Source organism: Excalfactoria chinensis, chromosome 6, assembly GCF_039878825.1.
Source record: "Excalfactoria chinensis isolate bCotChi1 chromosome 6, bCotChi1.hap2, whole genome shotgun sequence".
In the NCBI taxonomy this organism is placed as follows: domain Eukaryota; kingdom Metazoa; phylum Chordata; class Aves; order Galliformes; family Phasianidae; genus Excalfactoria; species Excalfactoria chinensis.
Window position 1 is genome coordinate 9,060,218 of NC_092830.1, and position 20,863 is coordinate 9,081,080.

Here is a 20,863-nt window from a genome sequence, read left to right on the forward strand (position 1 = left end):
CAATTTTCAGGGCTAGCCAGGCTTCTTGTGCCTCTGAACTTCTAAGCAGGGTTCAGGTTGGCAGAATCCCTCACAGTCCAAGACCACTTTATGAAACTGAATGGTTACAAGTCTGTGGGGCTGGTAAACTTGCATACCAGGGTTCTGAAGGAAGTAGCTGATGTGGTTGCCAAGCTGCCCTCCATCATATTTGAAAAATTGTGACCATCAGGCAAAGCCCTGGGGACTGGGAAAACAGAAACATAGCTCTTGTATTCAAGAAAGGGAGGAAGGAAGACCCGGGGAATTACAGGCTGGACAGCTTCAGTTCTTTGGCTGGAAAGATCATGGAGCAGATCCTTCTGGAAGAGATGTTAGGGCATGTGCAAGATGAGGAGGTTATCTGAGACAGCCAGAGTGGCGTTGCCAAAGGCAGATTGTGCCTGGCCCATCTGATGACTTTCTATGATGGAGCACCGATTAACGAAGGAAGGGAAACTGATGTCATCTACCTGGATTTGTGCAAGGTCATTTGACATTGTCCTGCACTACATCCTTATCTCTAAATTGGAGAGATACAGATTTGAAGCCTGGACTGTCTGGTGGATAAAGAGTTAGTGGAATGGTCATAACCAGTGGGTTATTTTCAATGGCTCTATTTCCAGATATAAGGTAGTCATCAGTGGTTTCCCCCAGGGGTCTGTCTTGGGACCAGTGCTCTTCAGTGTCTTTATTAATGACAAAGACATTGGGATCGAGTGGTACCCTCAGCAAGTTTGCTGATGAGACCAAGCTGAGTGGTGCAGTTGACACAACAGAAGGGAAGCACACCATCCAGAGGGACCTGGACAAACTCAAAAAGTGGGTGTGTGAAAATCTAATGAGGTTTAACAAGGCCAAGTGCAAGGTGTTGCACTTGAGTCTGGACAATCCCAGATACGAAAAGAACTCATTGGGAGCAACCCTGAAGAGAAGAACTTGGGGGTCCTTATGGATTGTCATGATTTTGCAATCTTGTAATTAAAAGGAGAACATACAAGTCCTTAACAGGATGAGTGCATGTTTATAGGTTCATTACACTGAGGTCTGTTTCTAAACATTTTGTTTCATTTTTCCTTTTCCAGGGAATAGAAAACTGTTGTGTTGAAGTAGAAGAATTAATGCCTAGGATGAGAGATGTGTCTAGAAAGATGTAGAGAAATGAAGCATTGGGCAGAGAGTGAGCTTCAGCATGAGATGGTCCCTGCCTTGCACCTGCCATTGCTGCTACCTGCTCCCAGTGTTCCAGAATTAACTGTTGTAGGTAAGAAGTATTTTCTGCTCTGTGTGATTTTCTGACCCTTAGTCGAATATTTTACTTTTTTTTTTTTTTTTTAATTTTTTATTTGAGATTCAGTCCAACTGTATTAGCTGAAATTCAGTCTTTTCCATAGTTCTGAGTAAGAATTTTATACCATGCTTACATCTAGTTTGGCTGTTTTAAGTTGCTTTCAGGTGGTGTAATATTTAAGAATATTTTTGTATATAATTAGTTTTATGTATTTCTGTAGTTCTGTACATGCGAGCAAAATAAGCAAGATGACAAAATAATTTTGAAAACTACCAGTGGGATTTAGGACAATAACGATGGTTGTGGAATGGTCCCAATTTATGTGATTGATGTTTTAGAGAAATCTCCCAGAATAGTCATATAATGACATGCCACATGTGTACTGATTTCTCCAAAAAGTGGTAATTGCTTTCTCATTTTAACCCTACCACTGCCATCAAGCAGACTTTTCCTTTTGGAAAATTCACTGTACTTAGGAACATCTGCTGCTCTCAGTATGTTTTTTGGTGAAATGTGTAAATACGAGTAAGAACCTTGAGATTTTGCTATTTTAATATCACATGGAAGAGCATGCTGGTACTTGAAAACCTCTGTATTAAAACAAACAAACACCCCAAACCAAAAAACAATCTAACATGCATTTTAAATTGTAAATTTCATACAAGTTTTAAGGAAAAAATCTTCAGACATTTTAGTGATTTCTTTCTATGCTCCTTGGTTTACTCTTTCTGTCTCCTAACTCTTCTGGCAAGCTTCTAGCTGATCTACTGGATAATCTGAATCTGAAGACATTTGGAATTTTCATCTAAGTTGACAAAATAATTTTAACCACTTGTCTCTGTGAGACCGTTTGAACGTTTGATGTAATTTACTGTGATTGTACTTCTAATTTTAAAAAGTTTCAATATTTGATAGATTTCCAAACCGTGTTTAAATCACTTCCCTCCTGCAGCACCCCTGTTAGGGCTGCAAGTTACCATTTTGTTAGTGCATTAGCATTATGAGGTACCAATCCACCTGCTTCTCTGGAGCTAACTTGTAGCAGTACTGTAGGGAGGTGGGTGTATTAATTTTAAATAAGCAGGTGTTCAAAGAATTAAGGAGAAGCCAAAGACTTGGTAAGATTCGCAAAAAACAGATTTTACACTTTTTCTAGCTGTAAAAGTTGAAATGTGGTATCAGACTTCAAATACTTGTGAAATAAATATGAAGGCACACTGGAACATTTTGTGCCAGAGGCTAAATTTCTACAGTTTAAGATGCCTGAAGTACTGGCAACAAAAAATGCAATTGTTTTGAAATTTCCTGTTTGGGGATTTCACTCAAATATAATGGAAAACTTTGATAAAGATAAAATACTGAATTGGCATCTCCTAGTTTTACTGCCTTCCTTATTCAGAAGTGAGGATTTTCAGTTCGTTGTTGTGTTTTAAGCAAGATGGAAACTTTTCTGCTTTTGTCAGAACAGCCAGAAGCAGAGGAAGGTTTGTCTGGTATTTGTACTGTCAGACAGTGATGTAGCTATGCCAGACATGCTACGTCAGCCAGAACAAATGTTGTTTTGTACATCACTTTGCTTTTGGTGTATTCAGGTCTGTCTTTTTCCAGTCATTCTCTGAGTGGACAAAGCTGAACAGACCACCTGGCTGTGCTGTTTTTCACAGAATCATTGAGGTTGGAAAATGACTTCTGGAGATCCGGTCCATCCACTCTGCTCAAATCAGTGTCAGCTGTACACAGGACTGTTTTTGTTTTGTATATGTCTTAGAGACTCTACAGCTCTCTCTGGGCAACCTGTTCTCGTGTTCAATCAACCTTGTAATTAAACAGCTTTTTCCTATGTTTAGATGAAAATCTAAATGGAAAGTCCTTCTTGATCTTTTGTTACGTGCCTCTGAAGTGAATCCATCTTCTTTCTCTCCCCATCAGGTATTTATTTATATACATGTGTATAGCATCCCTCTGGAGCCTCTTCTCAAGACTAGAAAATGCCATCTCTCTTACTTCCTGCTTACGTACTATCAGTGTTTCAAATCCTTAATCACCCACATGGCCCTTTCTTGGACTATTTCCAGTATGCCCATGTTTCTATGAAATTGCTTTCTGGCATTTCAAACTCCCACATGTTCCAGTGTTTGGGGTTACTGCTCCCCAAGTGCAGGGCTTGGTCTTTCAGTTTTAACTTCATGATGTTTGTTGCCCTGTTTTTCTATTTTTGCTCAGGTGTCTGCATGGCAGCACAACCAACTGGTACATCAGCATTTCCGTGCAGTTCTTTAGCATCTGCAGGCTTGCTGACTTAGTATTTTGATCCATCATCCAGGGCATTAGTGAAGATATTGAACTGTATTGGTCCCAATACCACACGCTGCCATACTCCTCTAGTGACTTTCCTGTGCACAGCCCTTAGGGTGTGGCTCTTCAGCCAGTTTTCAGGATGTGGAATGCAGGAAGGTTAGGTTTGCAGTCTCAGTTGTAGATTGCTTCCATCTGTGGCATCAAGTTTTGGTTTCTAGAAAATAGTGATTATTTTATTCTTCTGATTCATCCTGGAGCTGCTAGATCTCAGCATATTAGCTGGAGAACATTACTCTGCAAAGGACGCTGCTTTTCAGTATTTACTAGATTCCTTTTGTGAATTATATAATTTCAAGTTTAAAGGCTCAAACCTGTTGAATTGAGCATCTCTTTCTCAATAAAAGTGTGCATTTACATTTGAAATCAAAGAAGCTTCAAATTCAACTTTCAGTGCCCACTGTTGCATATTTGGTGTGGACAGAAACCCTGGAGAGCATTTAACAGTGATAATTAAAGACATTCTTAAAGAATATGTGGGAGAAGATTGGATACTTATCTGTATTTAGCAGTCATTTGAAAAGCGATTTCAAATGGCACTGTTTGCATTTGTGCACTTGCCCTAATGTTTTTTTTTTTGTACCTATCTGCACTCTTCTGGGTTAAACAGAATGGAATATTTCTAATGAGTAGCAGATAATGACCAGTATATTTTTAATAGTGATTTTCAATTTCTTTGAACTTGCAGAAAATTCAGAGTCAGTGTATTTCTACCAATTTGTAACAGAAATATTTGCAAACAATTAGGATTTTTATGTATGACGGAGGACCAAACTTGGTGTTTTTGATGTGGGAATGTGACCGAATTATGGATTGTTGTTTATTCAACTGGTTCTAGCAGTGAAGCAAAATGATGAAAAAACACATGGTAGACTGGCAAAAGAGGCACCATTAGCAAATGAATGCTGAATTGAGCAATTAAGCAGGAAATCGAATGAGGATTCACTCTAAGGCAACACATGGCAGGACTAGAGACAACTGTAGAAGCTGGCAGAGCATGGTCAGCACCTGGTAGTGTGATCTATGGCCAGTACAGCCAGCTGCCCAGCAGGGTTTGGAGGACTTTAGGATGGCACAAACATTTTTCTTGCCTCATTTGAAATGTTTTGAGTGCAGCAGTCTGCTTAGAAAATGAAATAGATCCCTGCTTAGCAGAAGGAAGGGGGAGAGGTTTCATTATTTAGAGTTCAGTCTATGAAAATGTGTTCCCTTTTGTTTCAGTAAGTCTGCATTATCAGAAATAATTGCTGTATAGTAAACAAAATATCTGAAAATTAAATACTTTTGATTTAAAGTACCTGTAATAAGTTGTAGGTCAGGGAAATAAAACTAGTATGTGAAACTATACTGATCTGTTTTCCAGTAAGACCTGAATGCCTGTCCCTGGTGAAGCACAAGTTTGCTCTGCTGTAAGTTCGCTCTTGTTGCAGTTCTTCTTCAGACAGTTCCTAGGAAACTACTCAGAGGTGGATGAGTATGGCACGGCATGCTTTATGCCTTAGAGCAGTCTCAGTTATTGTGTGATATGATATGCGTGTCTTGAAGAGAGGGTGTTAAAAGCTCTTGTTTTACTGAGAAGTTTAACTTGTATAACATCATCAGTTTTGCAGAAAAAGGAAACTTGTAAAAATCCATAGGGTTCCTTTATCCTTTCGTATAATCTGATTTCACTTATTTCTGGTATGTCATTGCTGGAAAAAGCAAACTCCTTCCCTTCAGTAGAACCTCATCAGAGCCTTGTGAAAATCAACTGTAGTGTGTTCAGAATGGGTCATGAGAATGGAGTGTTCTCTCACTTATGTTTGTGGTGTAGCTTGCATAATCACAATGAAAATTAAGAAGTATTTTTATGAAAATAAGCTGGCAGTGATTTACATCGCACTACAACGCTGTCTGAATATAGAATGCTGAAGTGTGTCAGGGTAGGTCAGATTCTCACTTGATAATAAAGCTCAGCTGTGCTGGCTGATATGCCTAATAGCTGTTCTGGTGTAGTTCAGCTGCAATAGGAAACACTACTTATTGTGTCACCGGAATATGGTGGAGATGTACATCTCTGCAAGCATTTATGTGCAGAAGAAAGATTGATTTTTATTTATTTATTTTTTTCAACCTACATGTTAAACAAAGTGCTAGAGAGAATTACAAACCACTGAGACTAACAGATAAGACAAAACAAATACAGTTCTGAACATCATAATTCAGTGATTACTCCCAGCTAAAACTATCTGAGCATCCCTGTTGTTGAATTTGTCTCTTCACAGAACATATGTCAATAAATGTATTAAGGCAGAAACTGCATCTCAAAATGAATTAAAAGTGTGTTTTGATAACAGAGTACTTCAAGTGTAGATTAATTAGCATTAACTTTCTTTGCTCATGCGTATTAGTGAAATTTTCATACAAAGAATGAAGTTTGATTTTTTCAGATTGAGGGAATATTTAGGAAACATTGCCTCCATTTGCAGAACATGAGAAATAGGTTAAGTACTTTGCAGGCGTAGGAAGAATTTTCTATGCATTTTTTTCACATTGGCCAGAGTGCGTAATTTCTAAAGGAAGTTCTCAGCAGCCCAAAATCCCTTAAATCCCTAAAAATGTACTTTACATTTTAGCTTTCAATAATGACCTTGGAAGGGAACAAACCCTTTACAAAAACACACCGATACAGTTAGTTAATGCAACCTATAGGGAAGGTTCTCTGTCTTGTTGCTTCCCAAATGTAAGACAGCTCTTACAGTCCTCCCACCTCCCTGAGGATTTATTGCTTACTACTAAGAAAAATGTACTTCTTTGTCCCTGCTATTGCAAGAAAATAAAGCTTATATGATAGTCTGTGTCACCGACACATACACATGTGCTGTGTACCTTGGTGTAATCTGGAAGATGTTCATGGTGTATGATTAGCATTTTAAATAATATTTAAATATTTCTTGTTGATGACAGACTAGATTACAGTTTATATTAGACAGTAATAATGACACCCTCTTAAGAGCAGCTGAAAACAGATGAAACTTCATTACTGAGGGAAACAGGATATTCAGAACAAAGAAACAAAGACTGGAATAATAAATATTATAACAGCTTGATCGTATGCTAAAGCTGGTGCTATGGAAGCTTTCTTAACTGGCACAGCCTAAACCAGAGCAGTCAAAACTTAGTTAAAGGGAGAGATTGTTCGATAACAAAAAACCAACCCAACTCAAGAATATCTGTGAGAATAATCATTTACATTGTTCTCTTGGGTGTGGGTGTTTTGTGGTTCATTCGGAGGATTGAAGCCTAAGCTAAATGATTTGTTTCTCCACAGTGGATAAAAATGTGACAGTTGTACTTAGTTACTTCATTCTTCATTTTTTTCACACTTTTGAGACTTGTTTTACAGATTTTTTTTTTTATTTTATTTTTTTTATGGTGACAGTCTCTTTTATCATATTCTAGGTTAAATTATTCTGCTTATATTAAGAATATTCACTTCACTGTTCTTAACCTTCTTGCTGACATGGGCTTTGCTTTGCGATCTAATGAAAAGAACCTGAAGAACATTCAGGAAAAAATGACCTTTAAATACCCGTTCATCTCAGGTAAGGAATAATAAGGATTCACTGGCTCCCAGCAGATGGTAGGCTTTCCTTAGATGTCAGTATAGATTTGTTTCAATAAAAGAAGAGAAATGCCTACAAGCTATTTGTGCAGAATCCTGAATTTGGTAGCTAGATAGAAATTGACTTCAGTGACATCTCTTCAGTGGCTAATATTTGACGTTACCTCCAATCACTGAATAGGGTGATTTTGAAAGTATAGGTGGCTAAGTGAGGTTTAAATGTTCCAGATAAATGGTTAGATCCTTCAGCCTTGTCTTATTTTTTTTAAAAAGATGCAGTTTATGAGAAGCTTGATACGGATTAGATGAAAAAGGGAACCATTGCCCAGTTCATGTAAAAACACTTGTTTCGGGTGCTGGTGAAACCACATGAAGGTTAACAAGTATCTTTCATTTGATATTAATAGAATTCAGTAAGTTTCTTATTTCAGTACATCTGGCCTTTGGGCACCAAAGCTAGCTGTAGATGCAAATTGTTTGTACAGACTTCATTTATATTATGAAAATTTGATTGGAAGTAGAATAGATCAAAATATTTCTGCATTCACTATTTGCAGTTCATGTTAACCAGCCAAACTGAAAATCATACTAACTGCGTGGCTTGGAAGTAGACAAAGAAATTAAATAAAATAAAGCTAGAGATCAATATCTTACAATCCACTCAATCTGCAAACCCTGATAAGATGTATTTTGTTCCCGTTCTTCAGACAGTGGGTTTATGTTCTTCTGGGATTTTGTGTTTGCGTACCAGAAGTTTCCTTCCCTGACAAAGCATCTCAATGCCAAGAAAACTAATGAAGCTGAGTTTATTTGCTTTCAGAGGCTGGGCAAATCAAAGGTAGACCACTGATGCGTGGGTAATGTCTAACAGAATCTGCCTATCTTGGTGTGTATGTCATCACACAGTAAGTGTTACGCAAAGTAGTACTGTGCTGTCTTTCCAGTGCAGCGATGCTTCAGGCAAGCGTGGTTTTTGTCTGCTTGATCCTTAAGATCAAAGAAGCTGCATCAGCATCTGATTTATCATTGATTACACAATGTACTTCTCCTTGAGGAAAACCACACTGCTCGAGTTTTTAAAATTGCTTCCCACTTGGAAAGAATAATGTAGGAGGGGAATAAAGGCTGGTATCCTCATCCCAGGTTGCCTTGGGGTCTCAAGAAGAAGAGTTTGTCTTTTGGTTTAAAATGTGCTAATAGAATCATTCCATCCTCCCAGAAGATAAAAACAAATACAAAGCTTTAACTTGAAATTGTCTAAGACTTACAAAAAACAAACAAACGGAAAAGCCATGAGGCTTTTTCTATGTCTTGAGCACCAGGAATGTGTCATCCACAACCTCTGGGCAGCCTGTTTCTGCACCTTGCCACATTCTCCATGAAAAACTTTCTCTGAAATCTGATCTAAGTTTCCTCTCTGTTACTTTAAAACCATTCTCTCTTGTTCCTTTTCTATAACTATCTAATCACATAAACGGGATGGAAATCAAGAATTTTATGGTCTCCCTTTAAATACTGGAAGGCCATAATGAGGTTTTCTCAAGAGCCTTCTCTTCTCAGACAAGCTAAGCTCCTTCATGCTGTCCTCGTAGGAGAGGTGTTCCAGACCTATGATCATCTTCATGGCTCTCCTCTGGACCCACTCCAACAGATCCACATCCCTCCTCTACTGGGAACCCCAGATCTGTGGATACAGTACTCCAGATGTCCTCACAAGGACACAGGAGACAATCCCCTCCCTCACTCTGTTGGCCACCCCACTGCTAATGGAGCCTAGGCGGCTACTTTTGGCCTTCTGGGCTGTAGTCACACACTACTGACTCATGTTAAGTTTGTCATCTATCAGGACCCCTAAGTCTTTTTCTGCAAGGCTACTTTCAAGAAATTGTTCTCCCAGTCTGGGACTGCCCTGACCCCAGTGCAACTCTATGCATTTGGTTTTCCTGAACGTCATTTGATTCTCATGGGCCAAAATTACATGTCCTTTGGATAACATCCATTGCTTCTACTGTATCAACTGCACTACTCAACTTCGTGTCATCTGCAAACTTGCTAAGAGTAAATACCCGTTTTTGTTGTATTAACAAAAGTATTATATATGTACAAGATCAGCTGCGAAGCTGTTAGTTCAGATCAAATCGTTGTTGCTGTCATTTTTTTTCTCCTTTGGATGATGGAGGCAATTAAGTGGGTCCAGGGTTGAAAATCTGCAGTCAGATTCTTATTCTTCTGAAACTACTTCACTTCTCCAAGATGTGAGGAGAAACTTTGTAAAATCCTGTCTGTTTTGTGTACCATGACGAAGACTTAATAAGGATGCAGTGACTTCCTTTCAGGGTGCCTGAAGTTCCATCAGCCACACCTCATCTAACAGCCTGGTTGCTTTCTCAGAATTTCAGATTTGAAGAAAATGTGCTTTAGAAGTGTTACCTTACTAAACTGGAACATCACTGAAATATCAGCTGCTTATCAAAGCCACAGAGTCCATTGTGCTGTTTATGGCCACAGTCAAGCCTGTGCAAGTCAGTTCTCAGTCTTCTCTAAGGGTAAAGCCTGACAGTACCTCTAAATAGATAACTTGTGTATAATTCCCCGCTTACTGTTTGAGCTAAGAATGGAAACTGGGCTTCTCTCTAAAAGCAAGATGATCGATAATGTGATAAAAGGACCTGCTGATATGATTTTTAGTATGGGTGATAATTTTGTCCTATTCCATATTAGCTGAAAGAAGAACAGAACAACAGATTTTAGGGGTCAGTGAGGTTTAGAAAAAAGGCTATGTCTTTGTATGATTAGATGTGGGATGAAAACGAAAATTTCTAATTATTTTTGCTTATTACTAAAAATAGCATTTTCATTATAGTGAATAAATGATTAATTTGGTGGTTACTTTCCATTTTAGATTACTCTTTGTTGGATATAAATGTTAAAAAGAAGTTGGGCATAAGCATGTTACATTGGGCATATCTATATTAAAAGTCATGCATATTTTGTTTGCAATTGCAGGGATTAATTTTCATAGATTCAGTTTCTGAGAAACTGAAAACCACAATTCATTTTTATTGAATGCAGCTTTGCAAAACAATTCTTTTCTTGCTTAGTTTTGCAGGTGAAGGAGTTAAGCCTTGCCTACAGTAGATTTATGACAGTCGCTGCAGGCAAAAATTAGCTTAGCAGTTTTTGTTAAAAACTCCATCTTTTTCTTTCTGAACTCCATTTATATCTATCAGAACTGCAAATTGTGTCCCAACATAGCAGGTAAATTGAAGGTCAAAGAGAAGTGTAATGGGGCTGAATCACATGGCTTCATTTTCATGAAGGCAGGAAGGATTCTAGAAGAGCAGGTCATAAAGCAGCTGTAAATCACAGTGGACAAACTGTTGAAAAAGTAACTTTTATCATTTTTATGAACTTTTTATGACATTTTTATGAACTGTGAGTGATTGGATTTTTTGTTTGTTTGTTTCGTTTGTTTGTTTTGTTTTGCCATAGAAAAGTATTAAGCAAGAAAAAAACAGAAATAAAGCAAGGCTCCGTATTATATATAACTACATAGGAAGGCTTCTCCAAATGCAGTGCCTCCTATTTGGTTTTCTTTTTGTCAACTGACATCAGAGGCAAATGTTGGTGGTACAGCAGTAGGGGTTGAACTTTCCCACCAATATTCCCTTGCATTTTCTTGCTTTGTGACAGATGGCAGCAGAGCGGCAAGTCTGACACAATGGCATCTGACATGGAAGTGCAGATGAAGCAAAGGTTCGTCATTGAATTTATCTTTGCAGAAACAATGCTGGCATTCATCAACACTTGTTGAATGTTTATGGAGACTGAAGAGTGGATTTGAGCAGGTGGTGGGTGGTGCATTTCAGCAGCAGCAACAGCAGCATAAAAGATAAGCTATGTTCTGAGTGGCCATGCAGTTTCTTAAGAGTGTGGCATGCAGGCTTTTCTTCATTGCTGGCAAAAATGCATAGCTGATGGTGGTGATTATGTTGAAAGACAGTGTTTTGTAGCTGAGAATTTCCTCAGTCAAATAGTGTTATTGTGCTTTTTGTATCTGTTGTAGGTTCCATAGAGTTAAATAGGGGGCATTACTTTCAGAGAGACCTGTGCACAAATGTACAGTACCCATGTAGAAGCATGTTAGAATTACGTAGTTGAAATAAGGTTGCATTGGCTCTAGATTTAATGTATTTCTGCTCTTGTTCCCACACCAGAGCAGATTGATATACATCTTTTCACTTTTGTGTTCATGAGAAATAGCTCAAATCCTAATGTAACCAGCACAGGTCCTTACAAAGATTCCCATCATACTTTTTGTTATGCAGTTACAGTTTCTGAGTCTTCCTGTGAAAAATTCAGAAGTGAAAAACTGTAGATGACCTGAGGGGAGGGTTTGGGGCTTATTGCAACCGAGCAGATGTGAATGAAACAAAATGTAAAAAGTAAGATCAGCTGCAGGTCTCTGTTAAGGGCCGGAAGGAAATGTCTGTGCTTAAACTACCTGAGTTACAGGAGAACAGCTCTGGGAGGGAAAAATCAGTTATTTGGAAGTTGCCTGAGGTGGTTCTGCCAGCTGCCCTTGGGTCACAGCACAGGATGTTCTCTACATCTCTAACGGGGTTGCTTTCTAGCAGCAGCAAAGAGGAACTAAGGAAAAAAGTGCCTTGACTGACAAGGGCGTAGGAAATAGGGACAGCAAAGCCAAGTCAGGGTGTATGAAAGGTGAAGAGCTGGCAAGAAAGGCACCTCAGCTTACTTTTCAACTCTGCCACTTCCACCCCTGTTACTGAAGAAGTTAGTTACGAGCAGATGGTTGTGAGCAGTCATCATCCAGGATCATGTTTTGTGCTGTAGTGCCTAAAAGCTGCCAAGAAGCAGGGAATAGTAGCGTGGTCTGAGCCCTGCAGCAGAATCTTGCCTCATTTCCAGCTGTTGCACAAAGATCTCACTTCTATCTGCAAAAGGTGAAATGCATTATAATTAATGTGGTTCTGCTGAATTCTGCTGCCAGTGAGTGGATGGAATTCAGAGCTTTTCCTTGTCAAAATCAGTCATAACAAGCAGGAAATAGGTAAAAGTAATGCTATTAATATACTGTGCCTGATGCTGTTCAAGTGTGTTATACAGGAATTTCACTAAGGGACTGTATAGGTGATATAATAAGTGACAACGTCAGTGAATTTATAAGCATGCAATCCCACTACAGGGTGGTGCTGGGTGTCTGGCAGTCTGGTGTCAGCACCAGTCCCACAGATGATCTCCCAGATGTACTCTTTCTTTCTGCTGCTAACTTGGTAGGAACTAAAATGTGAGACTGCTGTGTACTTCAGAGTGCATAATAACAATATTTGTGCTTAGCAGTTAACAGTCTCTCAGCACGAAATATCTGCTACTTGGTGAGTAGAGAAACAGCTGTAGACTTGTTTTATGGTGGAGAAACTTCTAATAAGAAAGACAGCTGGGAGAACTCTGCTCAATTTTACAACAAATGGTAATTTCCTCTCTAAGAATATAAATATTTTGGTTACTTCAACGTAGTACTTAAAAGATAGCCTTCTTAGGTCTCTGTAAGACTCCTGACTAGATTGTCATCATGTCTGATACCAAGACAAATATCCTTAACTGCAGCTTGTCAATTTTTTTTCCAGTCTCTCCACTTAATTCCTTTTCTGAATTGCCCCACTCTGTTATTTGGTCTTTCACAGTCTGCCATGACAACTTCTGTCATATCTTATCCACTACAGGTGTTATGCCTAGTGCTTAACTGCTTATCATGACATCTTGTCCTCCCACTTAGTAGTGTTTCAGAATGTCTTTGTATTTTTGCCAACATTGCTAATACCAGTGCAACCAGGTAGAGTTCCAAAAATCGACTCTAAAACTTACCTCTGTTTTTTCTATATGTCATTTGTCACAGTGCTCCTCCAGCATGATGTGTACTCAAATCTAGAGAGAAGTTACTTGGCTGGTGCGGAGGCCTCAGTGGATTTCACTGTGATCCGTTATGTACTTCTTTGTCTCTCTGTCTGACCTATTGCTTTGTACTTAAGTTACTGTCTTATCCGTAAAAAGGCAAAGGTAAGTGGGTGCTTCTTGACTGTACAGCTGTTGCAGGATGTATATGTGCTCTTGGTGTCTATGCTGAATGATCTGCCTACCTGGTGGCAATGAGAAACCTGGGATGTTCTTTGCAGATGTTCTGTGCCCCTTCAGTTTGGTGCACTCCTCCAGTCTGACAATGAGAACCTTAAATTTAGGCTGTAATAAGGATATTTGTAGATTTCTGTGTTATCAGAGGCTCACCATTGATTTGCTGGTTCTGCTCAACTTTTGCGTTATCAGCTGTAAAGGTACAGAACTAGGCTTTCAACATGCTGTGAGAAAATCAGTATGTAATGTTAGGAATGGCAGCTCTTCCATAGAATGGGGGTTGTACCTCTAAAGTGCTGAGGCTGGGCATGCAGAGGTTGGCCTTGTGCTGGGTGTGTGGTGTCTGCCTGCTGCCTAGGGGGCTGGTCTGGGCCGGGTGAATGACAAAGCATCTGTGCTGGTGGTGGTGTGCTGAGGACACAATCTGGAGATTAAAATATTTATAGGAATTGGTCAATATTAACCATATTAATTTCATTGCGTTTGATTGAAAAGAGGAAAAAAAAAGTGCTTATTTTTTTCATGGGACTTAACTCAGTCCTTTACCTCTTCATGCAAAGTCGTCTTGTTTGATAGAAACATTGTATATATTCCTTAATTGAATGGGCAGGATTTATTTTGATGCATTCAATGAGGTTGCAAATATTAGCACTGATTTTTTACTATGCCTTTTTGTTTGGTGCCTAAATATTTTGGATGTTACTCAAAATTGAATTTTTGGTTGTTACGGCTTTCTCTCAGTTGGGCTACTTTATCATTACTTCTTAACCAGAGTGAAGTAGCATGATTGAGTGCTGATTTGAGCACTTCTGTCAGTAGGAGTCATTCAGTTGATATTAGTGGATTTTGAAAAGGGTCCATTATGCACAACCTAAATTCCTACTGTTGGCTGCCTATGGAGCAGCTGATTGATTTAAATATATTTATAGACTTTCAAGGTCCGTAATTTTGTTGTCTTTGCTATTTAAATCTGATGACTTGAACCTTGTTTTGACTAATATCAGAACTCAAGGATCCAATTCTGTCAATCGCCCATTCATTCAAAAGAAAAAAGAAAAGAAAGAAGGCTTGTCTCCATAAAAATCTTACTAAAAATCTATTCTATTTGTTCTCCATCTGTTTCCATCTTGAAAACAGTACTTAAAATATATGGTACTTTTAAAATCTATTCTTTTGCAAAGAGAAAATATTTCCCAGTTTTTGTCATACCTAAGAATATTAGTAAGAGGAAAAGAGCTTGCTGGTTTTTTTTTTTGTTTGTTTGTTTGTTTGTTTGTTTTCCTAAGCTTACTTTGTTTTGCATTTTAAACTACACTGAGATGTACTGTTTTGAAATTCCTAAAGCATGCGTTTGTAATGCCGCTTGTTTACTTCTCCCAAAGGTAATGTAATGAACATTTTGTGTGATAGAAATATAACAGGAAATAGAGTTTATTCCCAATAAAATTTCTGATTATTACTGTATTTTTAATTGAAATTAGAAGATAATATTTCACATTTTCCTGCGGCATGTTTTATTTACTAGCTTACAATTCAGAAAACAAAGAGCTTTTGTCCATTACATTCTATATAGCTCAAATTATAGTGTGGATAATCAAACTCAAATAGAATAAAAGGTAGAGTATTTAAATGTCAATTATGAGTATATAGGGGAAAAAAAATAAATCCTTAAGTACAGCTGTTTCAGTAGTCCTAGCGTACTTTTAAAAAGAGTCATAAATGTCCAGTCATACTGCTTCCTAGTCAGTATAGGAAATCACTCATGGGTCAGTGTTTTAGTGGTCACTTCTGTACACCAGTCCCTTTCCCTGGGTGTTGTTTCTCATGAAAATGTTACAGGAGGCTGAGATTACAAAACCCTTGGTTAGAGCTGTGCGCAGTGATTCTCATCTAGGTCAGCTCTTGGTGGGTATTGGTGTTCTGCAGGAAACAGGGATGAAAGGCGGGTTAAATTTCTGCACATGGTGCTTTCACTGAACTTCAAAGAGGACTAAATAAATATTAGTTTGTTTATCTAATCAGCCGTGGGATGTTTGGGAAAAAAAAAAGACCTGCATTACAAAAATTCACAGCTGTGTGATGTTACAACCTCTTTTGTTACTTAGATTCAATTGTTTTGGAGTTGTATGCCATGTACAGCTGTGATGATGTTGCATAAAATATTTAACTGCATATTTTAGTAAGCATTTTTCTGCCTTCTCTTAATTCTGTTTTCTTAAGAATTATTTCTTTGCTATTTATGCCCGCTTCAGGGATTATCATCAGTATTCCAAAATTAATTCTGTTTTCTATTCAAATGACAAATGGATTAAAGATCTTAGTTATGAGAAATGATTTTCCAATCGTCATTTGGTTATCAACATTTGTAAATAATGGGATGCTTGTGTGATAAGGAAGTCACATTCCAACTGCAGTAGCTGCATCATTTTTCAGACTTTCAAAGCGAAAGCTTAGAAATTTTCCCATAGAAAAGACCTAATTTCTCATAATAGATTGCATTGATGTGGTGCATTTCATTTAAAAGCCTCATTGCTTTTATAAACATAATTATTATTCTTTATCGATGTTACAGTAACATCTAGAATCCCCAGCTGAGATTGCTTCCCTTTGGTGCTAAGCACTGTGCAAAATACAGAGCGAAGCATATTCTACCCAAATGTGCTGATGTCTGAGCTCTCCTTGTGTATACGTGCTCTGTGCCAAGGAATCGCACCATAGTGTAGCTCCCTGCACCCAGCCAATGGGATTGCTTGAGGAAAGAGCTGCCTGCTCCACTGGGAGCTGCCTTCCTGCAGGGAGTGTGGTGCAGGAGATGGTATAAGATTTCATTGCAGTTGCCATACAGCAAGCTGCTTGCAAGTTACGAGGTGGGTACTTTGCTCAGGTAATTCTGAGTGAACCATTATAGGCACACTGAACTATTCCCATAGAAAATAAGATAATTAGAAACTGAATATTGGAGTTAATTATTTTCCCAGCAGGATATCTGAAATTAATTGATATTTCACAGTATCTGAAACTAGATTTATGGTATGACATACAATTGTTAACTGAATAAAGGAAAGGATCTGATCCCATTCCTCCTTCACCTTCTCTAGCCCCCCAAATCCTTAATATACATTTGATTTAAAAAAAAAAAAAAAAAAAAAAAAAAAAAAAAAAAAAAAAAGGAGTATTTTAGTAACTAGGTAAGGAAAGTGAATCACTTTGCAAGTGCCTTTTCTGGAGTTCTCACTTAGTGAGAACTTGGATGCATGTCATCTCAGTGCTGGTGCCTTCTCATGCTTGCAGTGGCTGCTGTGTCCATCAGTTTGCAGCAGAGGAAAGCACATTCTGTACTTTGAAAGCCCCTGCAGGGTGGCAGTGTGGGCACGCCAAAAGCTTTTTCATGCCATTAATCTGTAAGTACGGGGATCAGAGACACTTTTTTTTTTTTCTTTTTTTTCTTTTTTTCTTTTTTTTCCCCCCAGTTTATGAGAATATTGGATAATTGTGGATAATGCAGATGATCAGACTGTTCCCTAGGGAGCTTTGTGCCTACTCCAGGCCAAGGGCTTTAGCACAAAATGACAGAGTGGGGAATAACAGGGAGTTGCTACATGCTTGACATCTGCACCTGGTTTTCTGCAGTTTTCGTAGCTTGCAGTAGTGGTTTGTAACAGGGCTGCCATTATTTGCATTGCTTCTCACTGGGGCTGTGAAGTTTTACACTGTGCTTTCTCGAAGTGCAACACAGAAAATCATCCATGGTGTTAGCTGCAAACCATTCAGCAGCTGTAATCATAGTCACGTTGAAAGGCTTCCCTGATGGTGTGGAACATATTGAAATACATAAAAGAGATGAGAGAGAAGGGAAATTGTATAATATTGTGAGACTTTTGCATAAAAGTTGATCATAGCAGTGAAATGAAATGAAAAGTTCAGTCTGCAGCCATTATTTAATCTCCAGCTCAAATCATTAAAGATGATCATCACTGCTTGGCACCAGAAACAATTCTATTTATTATCTGCTTGTGGTGTTTTGAAGGCTTTTTCTATTTACTCAGCTGGAAGCAGTTTTAAAACCTAACATAATGCAGAGTCTATGTATGAGGAAATGAGCATAAATTCTTCTTAATACTACAGTAGGAAATGTGTATGAAAACCCATTAGTGGTGGAAATTGTGCAATGAGTGTTGGATCTTATGCTTTTTTTTTTTTTTCTTAAAGAAAAAAAGACTGCAGATATGGTGTGGATGATGCATGCCCGAGTTCTCGTGCACCAAAGCAGATGCCATGAAACTGAGATTTTTATGTGGGCATTAATAGGGACATTGCTACAACCCCTTCACAAGTATAATATAAATTGACTTTAAATGTTACAGCTTCTTATAAAAGCTAAGAATCAGTATCCCAAAGTACTAAAAGTTTCTCTTGTACTCGTTTCAAAGATTTATTCCATTTCTTTACTGAGAACATTGTTGCTTGAGAGAAGACAACTATTAAGCTGACCACCCTACAGAGAGCTTTTTTCAGTAATATATTGACTAAAAAAATTGACAGCAAGTTCAGAAGTTACGAAGTTATGAACAGGAGTTAAAGCAGATTGCAGTATAGTTCAGCTTTAAATATGTGGCAGTATTAACCTATTACTCTGTTCAATACACTAATTGAAAACAAGATCAGAATTATAAAGCAGCAAATAAAATAAACCCCTGAAATTCAAGAGAATATTATCTACATTTAGCTTTCTTAAAGTATAGCAGCAGTGAAACACAGGCTGTCACCAAATAACTTGGAAATTGAGAACCAGAACACCTGTAGTGTTAGAAATTTAAGCCACAGTTCTGCAGAAGTTTGTATAAAAATCAAAAATTGCATATGAGGCTTAGGTCAAACGGGTGGTATTGTCCACCTGTGATGGTAGTGCCTTGCTGCAAAGGGCAATGCAGTTCCTGCAGAGCGCCCTGCAGTTCTACAAGGTTGTTTTACCAGATGAACGTGTAGTAATGAAAAGTAATGATGCCACCATTTTTTCAAAAAGATCAGATGTGTAGTGTGTGATGTTTTGCCTGGAATATCACAGGAAGGACTGCAGTGGATTGAGGCTGGTAAACCTCCTTAATGCAATCAGAGTGAGTGCACCTGCGTATGTTGACTTGTGTAGTCACTGAGCGGGTGACTCAGAAAAGACATCCATCAGCAAAGAGCTGGGGAAAAGGTAAAGTTCAACATAGACAAGTGTCAAGATAAGGGAGGGTGTCAAAAGTAAGGCAGTGTTCTTCCAAAGTATCATAGTACTGGGAAAGGAAAAAAACAATAGATGATACACCAACCTAACACAGGCATTGCCTCAAAAGGTGTGTGCTTTCCTATGAGGAGAGAAGCAGAGGGAGCTAAGCTTGTTTAGTGTGGGGAAGAGAAGGCTCTGGGGAAAGCTCCTTGCAGCCTCTCTGTACTTATAAACAGAAAGGAAAGTGACTTCGTACATGATCTGTTAGTGACAGGACAAGGAGGAGTAGTTTTGGACTAAAAGAAGGGAGATTTAGAAGAAATGCTAGGAGGAAATTATTTACTCAGAGGTCGGTGAAGCACAGGTTGCTTAGAGAAGCTGTGGATGCCCCATACCTGGAGGCACTCAAGGCCAGGCTGGATGGAGCTGTGGGCAGCAACCCTGCTCATGGCAGAAGGTTGGATCTAAATGGGCTTTGAGGTCCCTTCCAACCAAAGACATCCTATGGCCTACAGTCATCCCTTCCAATGTGAAGCTTTATATTTTTCCCAGTTATTAAAAATACAGGTATAGCATAGCAGACAAGAGAAAAAGAGATAAGTTGAAAGTAGAAGAAAATAATTAAGGTGTATGGATTTTTACTGCCTAAGGCAGAGAAGGTATTTTTAATTTTTTGGTTTCTCTTTTGTCTCCAGAGTAGATCAGAGCAATATTTGTTCTGAAAGTTTTTTGTTTTTTTTTAATGAGATCGTGTCAGCTGGTAGTCCACAAATCTGAACCTATTCAGACGGTGTATGTATGCACAGTGCCGGAGGGATTGAAAAGGAGTAATACCCTGCTCAGTATCTGGTCTGGGGCAGCGTTTGGCAGAGTTATAGGCAGAGGGGAGGCTGAGAAATACAAGAAGTGGGGAAGTGGCAGAGTAACAGTGATAAGAGTGATTGGGTGAATGAAAAATGTCTCTAGATATCCACAGCATGTTTTTTACCTTGTTGGAAATGATCAGCAGAAGGCATACCGCATCTGTATGCTTGGAGCATTTGCAAAATCTGTTCATCTTTAGAAAAGAATGAAAGATGAAGTCAATTTGCCTTGGATTCTCAGAGCTGGTCCTCTGTTTCCTTATGCCACTGCAGGTGAGTGCAGCAGGGTGCCGGATGGCACTATGGGGTTAGGGGAGTGGCAGCCTGAGGCAGCTGTGCATGTTCTTTTCAAAATAAACAGTTTTAGGAATTATAATTAGTTAGAGGATTCTGAAGATATGTTAAATTTGATTTCCACAAGCAGAGGCTCATCTGTTTTCCCAGGAGTACCTCTGATTACATTCCATGATATTCTTGCAAAATTGATCTTGTTTTGAAATCCATGTAGGGGAGAGAGGCAGGTTTTCTTCCTGGAGCGTGAGCATCAGTGTGCCTTATTCTGCTACTTGACACCTTAGTGGAAAGAAAGATTTGATACAGTACCAGTAGGGCTAAATAAAGTTTAGAGCTGTAGTTTCCTGTGCCTACTAAAGCTGCAGTGGAGTTTGGAAACTAGTGTTTTTTAATTCCTCTGTCTTGACATGAAGCTTATTTTTCTTGCATAATAATCTTACAAGCCTTCCTTCCCCTCTCATTTAAAACCAGCAATGACCTTTCTGTACTTTGAGGTGCATTAAGTAATTTTTGTGGTGTTTGAGTGCATAACATGGCTGCTGCTGGGGTGTGTGGAACCTGGCAGCTTGGAATTCCTTTGTGGAGAGGGAGCAGGAGTATCACCTGTTAGTCATGCTTTGTTTTTGAACCAAAGCATGGTTTCAGGACATAGGAGGGGTAGCTGTGTACACAGATGCAAAGTTGTTACAACTGAGTTCCCCCTATCGTGTAAGGCTTCTTAGGCTGTCTTTAAGTCTGTAATAAGTTTGGGAATATCCAGTTCCCAGGTAGGATGCTGCTGCTTAGCTCAGTTTTCTGTCACAGTGAATGTATTGGTTCCCTCAATGTTGGTGTTGTTAGAGTTACACTTCTGGTATCATTTTGATGAGACTGATCTCTCAGATGCAAAATATTGATTCCAAAAGGAAGTAAACCTCATGCCAGCCCCTGTCTCTCTGTTCTGTTTGAGAGCTGTACCTCTGTCCCTGTGACCCTGCTGGTCCTCAGTATCATGAGGAGTTTCTGCTGCTTTCCTCTGTGGTGACAGCCATCACTGTAAAATTGTGACCACCATGAGGTTACTAAAGCTCTGG

The 20,863-nt window shown here is 38.8% G+C and overlaps 1 protein-coding gene across 2 annotated transcripts in view; it reads left to right on the plus strand.

The window, feature by feature from the left end:
- The window catches only part of LOC140253702 (rho GTPase-activating protein 22-like), a 222,330-nt gene that overhangs the window by 73,981 nt on the left and 127,486 nt on the right, over positions 1-20,863 (plus strand). The window contains exons 3-7 of one of the 2 annotated variants that reach the window (XM_072339446.1): positions 1,104-1,282; positions 5,028-5,073; positions 7,106-7,248; positions 10,962-11,024; positions 13,189-13,299. In XM_072339446.1, coding sequence (XP_072195547.1) covers positions 1,156-1,282; positions 5,028-5,073; positions 7,106-7,248; positions 10,962-11,017 — 372 coding nt within the window. In that variant the 5' untranslated portion in view covers positions 1,104-1,155 and the 3' untranslated portion in view covers positions 11,018-11,024; positions 13,189-13,299. Of the gene's footprint in view, positions 1-1,103; positions 1,283-5,027; positions 5,074-7,105; positions 7,249-10,961; positions 11,025-13,188; positions 13,300-20,863 lie in introns of those variants that run through there. The other variant, XM_072339445.1, reaches the window with a different exon arrangement.